Raw genomic sequence first — 17,881 nt, forward strand, 5'->3', positions numbered from 1 at the left:
TTAAGGAACGAACAGTTTGAAATCTCCCATCTTAAATCCTTGGGTGGTTCCAGAAGGCAAAGTTCCTCAACGTTAGACTCAGATTTATGTGTAGAGATTCAATAATAATAATATATTCTTTACACTTCGTCTACAATTTGAATATCCCACTGTGCTAGAAAAGCATTAAGTTTCGACGGGCAAAAACTTGGAACAGTCTTTCTCGTCGCATCCAAGAGACATTTTATTCACTTGAAGCCTATGCGCGTTCCTCCTATTATTCCAGCAACAGCGCAATGTGTTTCCTTATGTATCACTGTGTAAAGAATTTTTTTAGCAAAAATTTAACCAACGATAGAATGCTGAGTCGTGGTTGACTCTCTCTTTCTTTCCTATCAAGAGCTCAAATTGTGGAGATTAATAGACATGAATTGCGATCTTTGTCCATCAAATGATGGGAGTTTGTTCCACTGGCTGAAGGCAACTTTCCTCATGTGGGTACTACCGAGGAAGGATTCCGTCTTCATTGAGTTTACTCAATCCTATACGCAGTTATAATTAACACCTTTTGAAAGTACATTGTTAGTCTAGCTCAGAATAATGCTACTATTTTAGTTCTGAAAATGACTTTACGTATAATGGTATAGCTATTTTGTTTTTAATCGAACATCATTTCTGTGAAGATTAGATTCTCATCTGGACAGCTAATGATGCCATTAAAACATATTATACGAAATTAAGTTCAAGTAATCACCTATCCGGTACAGAATTACACTGTTGCTTTTATTAGATGTTCTTTTACGATGAATAAAACATTACACAAGTTGGGTGTTGTTGGTTTATTTAGTAAAATGGCCGGCCTTAAAATTAGATACGTTGGAAATGAGAACATCGTTTCATCACTCAGAGTCCTACAATTTTGAATAAAAAATTGTCTCCTGATTATTTCCTTTGTGAACTTTGCTTCCTTTTCTGCCGTCGCAGTCACTGTCTGTACCTCATCGATGTCAGTAAGAGCAACTATAAAGTTTTTTTTTATGAAAATGTGTAGTTATTGCTAAACTGTGGTCTCTTCTCTTGTGTCCCTACAATGCCTGTAAAGAAGAAATACCATTAAAGAGTCATTACATTAAAGTAAATAAAATCAATTATGTATTCCCTCCCTCCAGTTGTTATAAATGTGGCTATTTTTCGCAATAATTAAGAAAACCACAGCTGGTGCAATATTATGGGCTTACACACTCCATGCTGAGTTGTAGTCTTACCCTCTTTAATTGGAATTGTAAAGTCTACTACAAGTGAGTATCTCTGATTGAAATAATTATCAGACCATGATCGTCATTTAAAAAGGAGTATTCATCCTTAAACCAATATAGATGGGCTAAAGATGATTGGTTATCGGCAAGTTCATTTATAGAAAACATCTAAGACAGGAATGCGCTTTGGACATTCTAAATGTGGTAAAGTGCATTCCTCTCTTTGCTCCTTCTTACGAATGAGAACTTTGTTTTAATAAAGTTATATTACAAGAAACTATGCAACTGTATAATTCAACATACCTACCTTTTTACTAAATATGCAATGTAACAAATGTTAATTTCTTTCAGGTTCGGATGAACAAGAGGATTACAAGCTTTTTACGATTATCCATGAAAGGGATAGTTGCATTGTAATAAAGTGTACGGAGAATATTCTGAAAGTTAGCTGTCATCCAATATCACTCTGAAGACAAGCAGAGAAATCTCACTGTAATTTTAATAAACATTTTTTCTTCGTTGTCAGTTTATTTAAATGTGATTTTAAAGCAAATAGAATTAGTTGGTTGTCTTTCAAGAAAACGAAATTTTCTCTTCCTGGATAACTAGTACATAAAAAGGCTGTTTATTTCTCAGAAGTAAACTTGTCCAAGAATATTTATAGTTCTTCAACATGATGGTAATTTCTCCCTTGATATGATTACAGGACTCTAACCAAGGGATTCCTGTTACATCTTTGAATAAGATTCCTTATTCAAATCTTTACTGCATTTTAAGTCTAACAGCTTCTATGTTATTATATGGGCTAAGTATAAATTACACTGGAGCATCCACATTTTTTTTCTTTCAATATTGACTAAATGTTATCTACAGTAGGATAGAGCTGATTAACACTATTTAAAATTACAATTATTGATCTTAGCAATGAATACATCTGATAACCGTTAAAAGCCAGAAGCGATAGAATGCTCCAAATGAAATGACCGAAACGTCATTAATCATTGCCTTTCTTATTTATCTATAAAACCATCGCAATTTGACAACTCATCCTAGTAAAGATAGTAATCAGAAAAGGTACGTAATATCGCTATTTTATTTTTAACGCCAGCAGGAGAATGATTAATTGAACAGTTATCTTCTTTCCAAGCAAGTTCAGATTTTCGCACTCATTGATAGATATTTATTAAAGAAAATCTTCCAAATATTTCCTATTAATCATAAAGTCCAAGTTCCCTTTAGAAATGTGGCTTCATTAGCAATGGATGGCAAGGTGAATTCTTAGCTTCTGAAAATAGTTAAGTGACCTATGCCCTCTTCAGCATAAATATCTCTCTTTATGCTGGAACTGCAAGTTATCAAGCAGAGTAAAAACATTTTTATACAAATTAATTATTAAAAGCATTAAGTTTACTGCTGAGTACAATTGCACCTACAGATATTTTCTACAAACACAACCTTAAAGACTTTTAAAAGAGAACATTTACATGAAAAGTTATCTGAGACGCGTTTCTAAACTGTAAAGGTAGAATGTTGACCGCAACTATTTGCACCTCCTCCTTCTGAACAGTCGAGCTAATTAAGATTGTTGTTGACAATGTGACAAAATATTCCTAGTAAAGGTAATTCTGAATTTACTTACTTCAAGATGAAAGATATCTCAACACAGCATATAGATTGTTAGAGGCCGAAGTTATTATGCCATTAATTCCGATTCCATTTTGAAGCGGGTAACTGCGTGGCGAACTGGTTGAAGTATTAATTGAACTTAATCCATTAACAGTCACTTTGCAGACTGTTTCAGTTCAATTCCTCGGTCCTGTTATTAAAATAATATAGATCCATTTCCTGAATGAACTTCTATTTCAAAACAAAAACACTAATACAGTACATTGAAGAGCAGGATTCCTGGGCAATGCGACGATGTCAATATGGATAAACGTCGTGAGTTAACCGACTTTGAAGGAGGGATGATAGTGGATCACTCGGTCGCAGACGTGGTATAAAGAAATTGCGCTATCACCGATTTCAAAGAGGGAAGTGCTAGAAACGTCTCCACCAAGACCATCAGCCGCAATAAGTTATGGGAGCCGCCGACTCACCAGAGTCCCATTTCTACGCTTCAACGGGACGAAAGAACATCGAATGATTGGAGACGGATCTCCTGGTACGATGAGTGTCCCCCGTTTACAGCTATTTCGAATGGACGGGAGGGTGCGTATCAGATAAAACGCACGAAGCTATGCATCCGTCATGTCAACTGGCACACGTTGGGGTCTCTGAACGGTCCAGCTTACGTGTCCATTCCTTCATGGTCATCGTGCGCCTCCCCACAGAGCCATGGTGACTAGAATATGGTTCTAAGAGCATTCCGCAGATTTTAAGACCATGGAATGGCCTCCCCCGTTCACCACACATGAATCCTGTGGAAAGGTCCGGATCCTCCACCCAGGAATGCGACGGAATTACTTGTCTAACGCTTTCATGAACTAGTGGACTCAATGTCCCATGATTTCTGTACACTCCCATTATAATGCACTTTTCTTCTGGTCGCATGGTCAATCCTATTGTCATACACTTTCTATGATTACAAGAAGGAATAAATCCGGATATGTTTCCTTCCTCTTGATTTTTAGAAAAGGGATGATAATGACTAAAATTCTGGGAATCGTTTGTTTATTTCATGTTAACAACAAAGCTTTGAAGGTAGAATGGCACTCTTTCAATTCGATATCCGGCCATTTATCACTTGTCATCACTGGCACAAGGAAGATAGAAAAATAAAATATGTGTGCGACCGATTTGTAGAAGCCTTAGTTCCGTCCGTTACATTTTAAGGATTCTATTCAAAACAAATCCGAACACCTTTGTAGAAATTGTAAAAATATAAATGATTGGCTGGAGACCTGATAATGTGTTCTTTAAGGGAGGATAAAATTCACAGACGTACCAATAAATAAGAATTAAATTATGAAAATCTGAAGATGGGTAATTAACTGGAACCTTTTGTAAAGAGAAGTATATTATTCGCATGAAACCAATTTTTGTGTAAGTTTTTTCAAGTACAAAATTTCATCAACTGTAGGATTTTATTTTATTTTGGATTTAATTGTAATAATATCCTTGTTATCCCAATAATGGAGACCTCGACGTACTGGAAGACAACTGAATTCCATTCTGATATTTTTGCAAAAAAAATCAAATGAAATGCCGCATTTTATAATTTGTATACATGGCCGTCATAAGCGCTGAAAACTTGACGTTTTCTCTAATAAACAAAATGCTAGTAGTTTCTGAGACAATATTTGTAACAAAGTTACATTTCATTCTGTCTGACTCTTTCCTTTTTAGTTGGCACGTTCTATGGCCACCTCTAGTAAGTCAGCTTTTATGATTCAACGTGACGAAATTTTTCTTGGAGTGCAAACAGGCAGCTAGGAAAGCAAATGGTGCTCTGTTCATGATTTATAGGACTTTCACTAGTAGGGAAAAGTAGGTTATCCCTCTATATGAAGATGGTTAGATATATTTTTGTATCGAGGCCAGAATTTGTGGATAAGAGACCAGATTAGTGTAAATTGATGTACGTAGGAAGAACGGCTTAGATGTAATCTACAAAGTTTTACAACTAGATATCTGGATTTAGGTGCCGAGTAAAACATGTGAAAGGAACCAGGGGAACTAATATAAAATTGTATCTCATGTGAGCAGCCGGTTGTCGAACACTAATAATTTGCATCCCAAAGTGGGAAACAAATGGTTAGTGAAGCAATAAGCCTGACTGTATGATAATAGCGTGCATGTTCTCTTTTATTTTACTCTTGGCTGATTCAGTGGTTCCCCCCCCCTCCTATCATAATTTGGTCTTAAAAATATTGAGTTTATTTGTTCGCTCCTTTCCATGTTGTATGGTGACATCCGCTGACGTTTTTCTGGACAGCAATCAACGCCTGAATTAAGGTCCTTTTGGAATTCACAAGTAGTGATATTCCTTATTTTTAATTATTTCTTTTACTGGGCGATGAGATTGCTTAGTGTCAGAATCGCACCTAACCAGTTATAATCGTAACTCCAATTACAGAATATGAAACGCTGCACTCCACGTATATGTTTTGCGAAGAAATTAACGTAAAATAACATTTCAATAGATTATATAATGTCATGAAACAGTCTTAGTTGCCAGCTGGTATTGGTCTGATGATAAGATATGGCAAACAACTTGATCAATCTCACTTAATAACCTAACTTTGAATTATTCACCGAAAGTAAGAGTGGTTCACTATATTATTTAATCTGTGGATAATCACCATTCTCATCATTCCAAAAAAGTACGTTGTTTTTCAATCTGTAAATAGAATCAAACAGTCCCACGCGTGTCTTTCTCCCAAATTAAATAACCCTAACTGTTGCATTATAGTGGTCTCGAAGGCGGTTATGTATCTTAAAGCACCGCATCTGCCTTTTTACCAACGATAGAGTGAAAAACTTCAATAATAGGCACCGTGATTATGGCTGTAAAATAGTGAGAAGGTATATGTCTCCTGTTTTGAACCGGGTTGTATTCTAGCCATCTGATGTTTTCAGAGATTTATCCAGTCTCATTAGGAAAAGAATGTACGTAATGAGTTATCCCCCCATTTGCAACGGCTATAATCATGACCATTCTTAATGTGTATCTTTGTCCAGTCTCCTTTTACTTTAAAATCATTCTGTATAATTACCAAATGTGAATGGCTGCATTTGAACCTCACTACATATTCAGTTCTATAAAGGACAACCCTTTTTTCCCCTATGCATTTCGCAGCAGACTTCGATGCCAAAAATTGCATTCCCATTTGGCCCGACCAAAAAAAAAACACAAAAAAGGATATAGCCAGAGAATACTAGATCTCCTGGAAAGCAAAAATACCAACAATTGCCTTAAACATCTCTGAACAAAAAAAAAAAAAAAAAAAAGCTTCATCGAACAACAGGAGGCTAAGCAGGCATATCAATGTTTAAATCGTCCTTCTCCCCCCCTCCCACCAAACCAAGAATTAGTATTAATAATGGACAAATGATGCAAAGAATACAGACTTCTGCTGGCTGCATCAGCTCAAAATACAATGAGCTTGTTCTCACAAATATATTCATTATTCACACTTCCAGTAGTTATCGAACCAATCGCGCCTTAAATTTCGACAAAAAACAATGACCAAACTTAAACTTTCTTGGATTTAGTCTACTAGTCTTCACAGCAGTTTGTAAGTGTGCCACTTCGATTCCGCCGTCGTTCTTTCGTATCCACTCCTAATACAGGTGACCTTTTTAACATTCTCATCAAACGAGCCATCCGTCTTTCTTAAGACGCAGCTTCCAGGCTTGATTACAATTATTCCAAATGGGTTATCACTAGACTGCATTTTTTTTCCTAGATGTAAAGGTTCAGTAATTCAGAGATAAGATACTAGTTTATAAGTTATTCGTGGATTATTAATTCCAAAACATCGCAGCGCAGTTGAGAATTATGTATTCGTGGCTTCTTGAAATAAACGCCGAAGTAACGAATGTAAATTGCATCTTTTAAGGGATAAAAACAAAGTATATTCTTCCTACATCCAGAAAGGTAGGCAGGATTAAAATGTTAATATCATTTCTCCGACTATTTTGTGTAAGCGTAGCTGGGCTTACAAGTTTAGTTGCTCTCCTGGACTTCATATCAACTGCAAATATCAATATTTTCAAATGAAATTATATGATTTCTTTATTTTATTTGAAATCACAGGAATCTAATAAACCCTGGCCCAATGCTAAGAATTACCATTCATAACAATTCTCCACTTCCTCTCCTTCAGCTATTCCGTAATCCTACTGGAGAAAATTTAGTGTTCAGATATGTACATCGAAATTCGCCAGCGTTCTGCTCCAAAATATCAAAGACAACAGAGCAAGAGTCCTCGACACGGACATATTGCTGAGCTATGAGACAATGCCTTTGGGCATTCATACTCGTATTTCTATTTCTATGATCCGTTCCTGCATTGTAAATCTTCTCTCAGAATTAGATATTAGAGCTTCAATCTCTCCTATCATATCATGCCAAGATTGTGATTCGCATTTTCATCACCAGAATAGCACACTTGGACGAATTTCGCCACTGACACTAACTTCCAACTACAAGTGTCAAACGATGGCACCTTACCGTTGCCTAATATCAACGTATGCAATCTACACGAATACGGATAATATCTTTAATTTTTTAACTTCTTCTACCCGCCATAGCAGGAACATGATAAACCCGCGTGTAAGAATCACTAGCTCGAGAAGTTATTACTTCCTTCACACACCAACAGGACCTCAATGTAACCGCTGTTCGGGCAGTCTAAAGAAGAAATGGAATTACCTTAGGTCGATATGCACATGAAGTAGCCAACCATACTTATATTGAGATGCACAATCCGTGAATTGATTATGTTCCAGTCCAACGATCTCTTCCTGTTTTCGGAAAGCATACTTCAGAAGTCTGAAGAACCCTTTCATACGGAGATTTAGATCTAATACAAAATGAACTGATCGTTAATATAGAAAGCTATGACTCAATTTATGAGCATAATTTCAACTTATTCTCAACGTCCGAGAGGAAATTGTGACCTCAGATTTCAGAAATTTACTTGGCGGAATCGCAGTAGAGCGCTCCATCATCCTTTCCCCTAAGCACCACTGGTCTCGTTGATCAAGATGGCAGGAAAGTTGTGGCAACCGATGCGGTATATAACGTTACTGTTGTCTCTGTGTTTGGTAAAGGCAGCTTCCCTCTGCTTGTGGTGTGAGCGAAACGGGCATTGTATGCTGTCGAGATACGAGAGATGCGGTCAGTCGACAAGATAATAAGGTATTAATCGCCCTGGCAACTGGAAGCGGTGTTAATAGTCGAGAGGTATGGATTCGTGGTTTCTTGAAATAAACGCCGAGGAAGCAAATGTAAATTGCATGTATTCCGTGATCTGTTTGCCTCTTTTAAGGGATTAAAATTTTCCTAACCACATAATATTTAGAATGGTCATTAATTCACTTCTCCTGGCATTTCATTATCTTACTAAATGTGGGAGAGTAAGAGTTATTCCCCTGTAATGATGTAATTAAGTATTTATATGTTTAAATTTTAGTTTAGTTAAAACTGACTGCAGTTGGATATCCTCTGAACAGATTAGGTGGAGTTTCACTTGTGAAACAAACTTGAAATTGTGTTCTTATACTTGCTGAAATTTAATTAGCAAAATTAAGAGCAAACTGGCACGAATGAGTATTCCATGTCTCTGTGCTGGACGCAATGGCAATGCTTCCTTAGAGAAGTATAGTGTACACAGTGAAGGTTATCATTTTCAAAAGACTGTGGGTGACATTATCGGCTTGCATGTGAAGCATGAAGTCACAGATGAAGCGCGAGGGACCATAAACCCTTCATGATCTGAAGGATAACATCAAGCTAAACTGATGAGGACCTTCTGAATGTCAGAATGTATTTATGTTGTTTGATATGCCAAACAGTTAACTACGTGTTAACTGTTTGGCATATGACATGAAATGATGGTCCACTCCATAGAATAATGAGAATATCTTAACAGTTATCATTTGAGCAAACACACTGCAAGTGCAAGAATTTCGTAGTTTGAATGAGCAAACATCACATGCTTGTGAAATATTTTTTTAAAAGTATTTCCTCTGGAAAATACTTGCACGCCAAATTTTATATTTGTCTATCTTTCTTTCTACGCTTGTTTGAACCAATCATTAACTTTAAAAAACTGTACACATTCCTAAATACGGAAACAGGAATTGCGTTCTCCTCGGCCATATCCCAAATTGCGAAACTTTATAGTTATATTGCATAAAAAAGCAATTAGAAAACAATGTTCAGAAGAACATAGAATTATGCCGTTCTAAAACAATATAGTGCAAACACGAATGGAGTTGGCAGAAATGCTTAGAAAGTAAATCGCAAAGAAAAGAACAGAACAACCCAAGTCTTAATATTTGTGGTAGCGACTGTACTGATGCAGAACCTTTACAATTAACAGTTCCGTTAGGCGATAAAAACTCATAAAGCCATTAGTTTTACCTAAGTATTTTATTTTAATCAGTACTGAGTCAAATATGACCTCGCTCTCGAACAGTATATCAGCCATAAGTTACCCAAAGAAAACATAAAAACAGCTACAAAATTTTGTGTGTTTGTGTATATATATCCTAGCAGAGGAGCAATCTGTCATAAAAAACACTAACTTTAACCCATTAATGGTCGCGCTGTCCCTGTCAGGTGACCATATTTGTTTTTGGGTTTTTTGAATTATGCTTGCAGTATACCGAGACATCATCCTTTCTTAATAGCTTTCGGTACTTTATGGCATCTAAAATTTTAATTTGTAGTAAGAAAATGCTGTGTTTTGCAAATATTATTCATGTTGTTTTTGCAACGTGATTTTCACTTACACCAGCTACGCAAGCTTTTCTCTATTTTTTTCAAAAAAGATGCAGTGGGTCGGCTTTACTGTATAGCACAGGCGTTCAGCAGCGAAGTGGCATTTACGATATAATAAAGTTCTAGCGGACTAAAGCCTCAAGTTGAGAAATAGTTAACTAACGTGCAAATGCATCATATGTTATTTAAAAAAAAACATTAATTCTATTGAACGCGAAAAAAGAAGGTTACAGTCATAACAAAATACAAACAAGAAATTAATAATCCATCCCATTTTTTTTGGTACAGACAACGTTAATAGGGAGAAATTTCAGTATTGTGCATATCTTTCTGCTTATGTGTTACCTATGGATGGCGAAATATGTAACGATTTTATTAACTCTGCTTAAAATTAAGAAGAATATTACAAACAAGAACAAACCTTTCCGCAGTTCTCAATTAATTTACTAGGGAAAGCTTAAAATATGCCCCCTGAAGATGAGGCTTTAGAGGCGAGCCTAATACTTCAGTCACAGCATGGATTCGTTTAGGGGAGATCTTGCCTGACCAATTTTATTGGACGCTATGACGCAGTGCCAGAGGAACTGGATGCAAAAAAATATTTTGATACCGTTTACTTGGATTTCAGGAAAGCCTTCGATACTGTTGCACACAAAAGATTGCTGTACAAATTGAAGTTGTGTGGCATTATGGGAAAGTTACTGCAATGGATAAAGGAGTGATTGATTGGGAAAAGACAGAGAGTGGTTATTAATGTGGAGTCCCACAGGGTTTGCTGCCGTACCTCTTGTTGTTTTCTGTATTTATTAATGACATTGACGAAGATATATTAGGCTTAATGCGTAAGTTTGCAGATGATACAAAGGTTGGCATGGTGGTTAATGACAATAATCAGGGTAAGCTACAACAAGATCTGGAAAAATTAGGCAGATAAGCTGAGAAATGGAATTGGAGTTTAATATTGACAAACGCAAGGGACTGCATATGGATAGCAGTAATCCCAGTAACGTACCAATCATGTGGTACTACATTCAGAGGAGTGGAAAATGAAAAGAATCTGGGGGTAATGGTGCTGTTAAATGTGAAGTTCGCTGAGAGTACAGACAGCTCATGGGGTTTGGTCAATGATATGCAGGAATTTTACTAGCAGAGATAGATAGATGACTATTCCATTGTATAAGCAATGGTCAGGCCAAATCTTGTTCTGCATACAAGTCTAGAAGTCTCATTTTAGAAAGGATGCAGAGCTGTTGGAGTGGGCAGAGAAGAACAAAAAGGGGTGTTTTTACCAAGACAAGAAGTAAAGATCAAGTTTCTTTACTTCTGCAAATCGCAGCATGTGGAAACTAGGAACCTGCGACGTGACTTCATTCAGGTGTTTACGCTTAGAATGATTTCAGCAATCTCAATGCTAATAGGATTCTTTCTCTTGTTCAGACTGTGCATATGAAGGGACATAAATTCACATTGAGGAAGGATGGTTGTAAAATAACTGTGTGGAAGTTTGACTTCCACCAACGAGTGATTGATTACTGGAACAAGCTTGCATCCGTTGTTGTGGAAGCGGATAATTTCAATAAATTCGAGGAAAAACTAGACCAACTATTGGAGGGGATAGCTAGGTGAAAATAAGAATGTTTTTTGTTTTTTTGGCTGATTCTGTATAAGCTTGCTTTCTTGCAGATTTGTCATTATTCATATCAAAACTGGATCAAATGAATAAAGCCACTTTACGTCTAGGAAAAGGACGAACTAGAATGGCAATGGTACCAAAAAGGAGAGCGTCATCTACCACGGGAGGCGGGCGTGAGTTGAAAAAAAAATTGCCTTGTCGCACCTAGTGTGGTTCTTTCACGCACTTACTCTGTAAAAAAATTAATAAAAAAACGGGAGTAAAACTTGATAGGTATTTAGAAAGATAGACAAAGCTTCAGTCATTAATCTTCAACCAAAAGGAATTGCGCATTTTTTATTTATTATTTATTTTTTTTCGCGAGTCACTTGAGAGGTCCTGTGCGACCACTAGCTGGTTAATATACAATCAATAAAGCTGAACGAAATTTAGCATATAATTTCTTGCTAGCGAACGGTTAAAACTTTAAAGCAGAATAAGTGTCCAGTAAGATTTTCTAGAAATAAGTTTTGTACAAATAGATTTCTCTGCATCAATTTTCAATCTATTGAAGTTCTTCAGTTGTAGGCTCCTTAGGCTTCTCAAGGTTAGGTTCTTGTCACGCGCCTACAATATATTCAAGATGTTTCCCGTACGTTTGCGCGATCACATGCAAGTTTCAGGTCATTACCAGCTGTTTTCACGGGATTGTATACCCAAGTAGCTTTGAAAATCGGCACGTGTGATGGTGAAGGGTATTCTTCTAACTTTGTTCATACATCGACGGATCCAAAATTTAGTGCTAAAGTATTTCTTCAAATATGCGTCAGATGCAGAGCAGTATGGCTATGAGACACACTCGTGTGTAGTGCTCGATCATATTTGGGTCATGATAACTAGCCATAAATCTGTGTACGTCTTTGCTTTGTTGTAAGCAAAGTGTTAAGAAAAAGTCATGTCACCATTCAAGGCAAGTCCGAGGTTGTAGTTGTGTTTGACGGATTTTATTTTGGAGTTTCCGATAAAACAGTTGAACTTCAGTCATTGATTTCCTTTTTATAATCAACAATCAGGCTGGTGGGGCTAAACTTTAAGACGATGGTTTCAAGGTAATTCTCTAACTGGAGTATTTCAGGAATGTGTTACCTCCGATGTTTGAATTTCCCTCTAGTTTGTGGTTTACTTTTTTTTTGATTTGGTGTTCGACTTTGCTTCCGATTTAATTCTTATACCGAAGTGAAACTGCATATAATAATAATACTCTGGAGGTCTTTTTGTATACGTTTCTGTAATTTTTGAATATGAATGAATAATGTATTTTAAAACATATAATGAATATTTTGAAAAATTCTCATTTTTTAAAAAGTAATATTAGGCAAATTCGTGCAAACAAAAGGAATCGCACGTACTCACACTCTCATCTCCTGCGTGCTAGGCCAGGGCTGAGGCATAGGTCTGGTTCCAATATGAGGAAGTAAGGGCTGAGCTTCGGGAAGGGCGTTTTCTTGAGGAGGCATCACTACAAGTTTCGGTGGTATTTTCGTTGGCAAGGTATCCGCTTGAGACAGTGCAGGAGTTAAGGTGACGAAGTTCTGGCCCTGAATAGTAAGGTCCATTGGTGATGGTAAAGTAGCCATCATTGGGGGTTGTTTCGACTGGCAAGGAATTGTCCCGGGTCCGCAGTCAGCTGAGCGAAACTGAAAAGAAAGCAAATAATATTTATATTGAGCCTAAGGAAAAAGAAATATAATGCCACTTGACTTAAATTCTTATAAACAGACATTCACATTTGATATGTTATTATAATCATGCATTTTATGATAAATAAATTTTCGAATCTAATTGTCAATGTTAAGAGCAAAACCATATGACATCAATACAATGAGGTTCTAAGCTAATGTTCACAGTCCTATATCTGATCTATAATTTTAAATGTTCAAAACATACAAAAAAATAGGAATATTAAAAAAAACACAGTTAATCTGTAGTTTTTTTTTTTTTGATACCAACAAATGATCATTTTCTTATAATAGTAGATTAAATTCAAGAACTGAATTTTCGGGACTGAAATAATGTTATTAAGATGGTTCTTCATCTCCCCCTCAATTAAATGCGCCAGGAAATACTACTAAACTATTCCCTTACGGTCTGGTCTATTTGCCCGTGTTACTTTGGCATGCAAGGCATGCACGTATATTGTTTGTCTTCGGTCTTCCGATAATAGAGACTCCTGCCTGCTCCATCAGCTATATCTCGATGCTGAGTACGGCATTACTGGATTGAAGGAAGTGTTATTTCCTCTCTATTAGGACGGCTTCGAAGAGTGATGTTATAGCAGAAAGGTTAACTTGCCCCGGAAATGCATTCCACAGCGGCCTATCACGTTCGTTTAGCAGAATGACGACAAACTTACTCGCGATAGCAAAAGAGAAAGAGAGCAGAGTGAGAGGAGAGAAAGACAGAATAATAAGAACTGCTACTCGTTAAAGTTTACGATAGTTGACTTAATAATTGCCCAATGATTCGTTTTCTAACATTAAGGTTAAACTCTCTCTGGCATATTACCATAACGTTATTTTTTCTATTATTGAACAGTTCTTACAGCGTGTTTCTTTGTGGCTCCAAGCTTCAAACTAACACAAGACGTCAGGACATTAGATGAGGTAAAGTCATACTGTTCATGCAGCACGATTTTTCACTTCGAAGAGCTACGCAAGCTTTTCTCTATTTTTACGAAAAAAATTGAACTATGTGGGCTTTACTGTACAGCTCTCTTGTTGAGCAGTGAAGTGACATTTACAGTATAATGAAGAGGTGTGGCCAAACGGTTTATTTCCATTTTTAAATGGCATTGAAACTATCTAATTTCGATTAGAGGTTTTTACTATCTTTATTAAACTCTATAATTGGAGAATTTTATGAAATAATAATACAATACAGCTATTTAATAACAAGATTTCTGTGGCAAACTAAATAATAGAAAATGAAATTACTCATTGCTGTTTATAAGATATCGAGGAAATCGTGATTTATAAGACAAGAAATGAGTCTGCAGAGACTTGTTCTATAACGACCTAAATCATTGAACGCTGCAGAGGATTTGGTTTCCTAAGCAACTGGAGACTTGTTTTTCCTTTGTTGTGTCCCACGTGAGATAATAAGTATGCGGTTGATTTCCCTCCAGCCGACTACCAGATCTCACAAACTGCTCACTCTGGAGACGTAAAGACACACAGGTGTCCTACATCTGTCACACATACAAAAGATAAACCAAGAATAAAGCCACTCTGCGAAACTATTGGACGACACAATAACTGCAATGCTTCCACCTACCATGGAAACAGGGCGGCATTTAATAACAACATTCATGTGCACTGACAACAAGAAAGGCAATGTGATTAAAGCACGGCGATTAAAGCGACCGTGCAATGATATGGCAACACGCAACACTTCATATCCGATGCTCGACGAATAAACAGACTGTTTCCAACGGAGAATTAAATGGTCTGACTCGAGGTTAGCCTATTAGTCTTACCTATCTTCACGTGAGAAATGGACCACTGAATAAACAGCGGTAAGCATATGAGGTGCAGTGCCATCAGTTTATTTGTCTAAGTGAAGATGTTAGTGTAGAACCTACCATCCCCATGGATCATTAACAGTAATTTGAGACATCACACTTGTTATAAAAAAAACATTTTCACGATTACCATCTGATGATCATTAATTATTGCTGTTTTTTTTTTTTTCTTTTTTACCATCAAAAAGTGGCTGGAATTATAGTATAATGAAATCGCATTGACCAAAGCGGCTGATTTAAAATGGCCAATGTTATTTACCCACACTTTCGCTTCATAACTCACGGCCAAATATTTTAGCTATCTTTACATTAAGTCAAATAAGCAAAAGTAATATTGGGAATAATAACGCAAGCTTAACCAAGGACTTCTGAACTTGAAGTCCAGTTCAGAAGGCCTTGGTTAAGTTTCTATTATTAGGTTTCAGAGAGAAGAGAAAGTGTCTAGGACTCAGTTACCAAGGTATATGAAGCACGTTAAGAAATAAATGTAAATGTATTATTCAATAATTTTATTTATAATGTTTTTCTTGCATATTCAGAGGGATGCTTTTATAATTATTATGCTGTACGTTACGATATAAATCTTTACAAAAGAATGCCATTTTTTGGTTTATACGACTTTTTATATTTTAACTCTTCAGTTAAAATATTTTTATCGATTTTATGGTTCTCTATATTTTCCTTCTGAGAAATTTAAACCTTTGTCTGTTTATTTCATAGTTTCACACACAAAATAGCATCATTACCATGATTATTAAACTGACTGATTATAAATTTAATTCAATATTCACCTTTTAATTAAGATTTTTAATGTGTTACAGTTGGCTATATGCTGATACGTTGCTTTTAGATATGTATCGCATTCCCTGTAACACCGAAGCACACTAATTAATATAAACTTAACAAAATGTCTGATATTAACAGGATGTCTCGTCAGTTCTATGGATAATAATCACATCAGTTATTGATAAACACAATACAAAGCACTGAATTTACTGAACAGCACTTTATACAGCTAAATGAGCTGACCTTCAAATTTTGCTATGTATAATTTAAAATAACTAGCTAGAAGAAGCAGCTAAATAGCAATAACTGCTGTTTATCAAATAAACTCTTTATAAACAAAATATTTACAGGAAAGAATAGTTGATTCCCGTGTGACAAGAATAGTTATACTGCCCTGATTGTAACCCTCAAATATTATACTTTTTTTGGAAAGATTTAGTATTTATTGGCTTATGATCAATTTTATGCATATTTCTGTTTTTGCAACAGAAGAAAAGTTATATTTTTACATAAAATTTATTTCGTGATTAAATATTTATGCTCTCTGAAGTTTCCGGATCGATATAAAAGTTTAGTGTACTCAAATTGTCATTTTCTATGTATTAATTCATTCTAGAGAACCCTTGAAAATATTAACTACAAAATTTATTATCATATAAAACTAAATTTTGAAATTTTTGTCAATCAATTGCTAAATTACTAATTAAGTATTTCGAGTTTTATCAAACTTTAGATATACTACCTTACAATATGCCTTATAAAAATCCTACCATATGTAACAAGCTCGGATTCGAGTTTAAATCTCAGTCTATCACGATGCCGTGTTATCCTCCTTGTTGTTGAGTGGGCAGTGGCTAACGAGTGGTTCGTATTCCAGGTAAAAATTTCTCATAAAACGAATAACTAAAATTAAACTAAATAATGCAGTACCTATTCAACAACCTTTAGAATAATCGCAATGTTTCTAAAATTCTTTCACTTTCTTAGTTCGATTAGACTTCAAAATGATCTCTACACGGAGTTTGAATCGACGTCAAAATTTAATACAATAAGAAGATCTGACAATGAAAATAAGTTAAATTGTAAAAAAATGTATGGATAAATGGTATCTCCTTAACGAACAATGGATACCATTATTCGTTATGTCATTGAAACCAAGGTGAGTGCAGCAAGACCTGTTTTTCAGGACGAAATACTGAGTTAGAATTACTAAAAGCCAAGCAACCCTTCTGATTCTGACCATCTCGTCTACAGTTAAAAACACACCAAGTTCCTCCCATCCAGATGGATATGTGCACTTCAACACTTCGGCTATTAACAGAAATCAAATTCGGGCATTTATTTACACTGTTTAAGAAAGCTTCAATTGTTTTCAGGGAATGTTTTTAACATGAGAGTCCATAATCGTTGATAAATCCTACACATCAAACAGGTATTTATCGAGAGCAAAGTCGACTGCAGATGCTAGAAATGTATGGGATTGTGATCAATATGTGTACTATATCTGTGCTTTACCATCAGTTCTTTCATCTGAATCTTCTATCATGCTTTTAAATGCGGCAGATGATTTTTTTTCTAATATTTTACTACATTCCCAAATCTTGAACTACACATGATATTACTCTTTCCGTTAGCAGCGAATTTTTATAAGTTAATAAAATCTTCGGTGTGCCCACGATAGGAGAGATATTGAAATCTGCAGACTAACATCTAAATGGCATATCTTAAAGGAGAAAAATCATAATATCATTCTGGTTAGCTAACGTATACTAAGTTCCTTCTCATGCATTATTTTAGAAGCTGATTGCTGTGCGCGGATAAGTATAAACAGAATTCCCTCTAACCGAGAACAGAGGCAGAATCCTAAAGAGAAAACTAGTCACCTGAAAAACAGGACGGAATATTAAATATCTTGATGCGGAGTTGGAAGCTATATACATTGAAGAAGAAGAAGTAAAGTTTAGAAAAAAATAGGAACTAATAAAAAGTTAGCAAATACACAAAATAAAACTACAAGCATATCTGAAATGGAATAATATCCGTTGGAGGGCGTCGTTCTACAAGAAGAGGGAAGAAAGACCGGAATAAATAGTTCTTAATATCCGGTGGAGACGGATTGTTGTTCATGAGTGAAAGAAAGGATGACTGAAACATTTCGCCATGTACAGCATAAATATTTACAGATAGCAAAAAGTGAATTGTTCCCTGTCAAA

The 17,881-nt window shown here is 35.8% G+C and overlaps 1 protein-coding gene across 3 annotated transcripts in view; it reads right to left on the reverse strand.

Annotated features, from left to right (window-relative positions):
- Nucleotides 1–811: 811 nt before the first annotated feature.
- The window catches only part of LOC150091103 (neuroligin-4, X-linked-like), a 363,648-nt gene continuing 346,578 nt past the window's right edge, over nt 812–17,881 (reverse strand). For 2 of the 3 annotated variants that reach the window (XM_090381914.1, XM_090381896.1), the window contains 2 exons: nt 12,716–12,999; nt 812–1,073 (listed from right to left, as the gene is read on the reverse strand). In XM_090381914.1, coding sequence (XP_090238040.1) covers nt 1,037–1,073; nt 12,716–12,999 — 321 coding nt within the window. In that variant the 3' untranslated portion in view covers nt 812–1,036. Of the gene's footprint in view, nt 1,074–12,711; nt 13,000–17,881 lie in introns of all 3 variants that reach the window. The other variant, XM_090381905.1, reaches the window with a different exon arrangement.

The sequence above is a fragment of the Mastigoproctus giganteus genome, chromosome 1, assembly GCF_048544385.1.
Source record: "Mastigoproctus giganteus isolate SK-2022 chromosome 1, ASM4854438v1, whole genome shotgun sequence".
NCBI lineage: Eukaryota > Metazoa > Arthropoda > Arachnida > Uropygi > Thelyphonidae > Mastigoproctus > Mastigoproctus giganteus.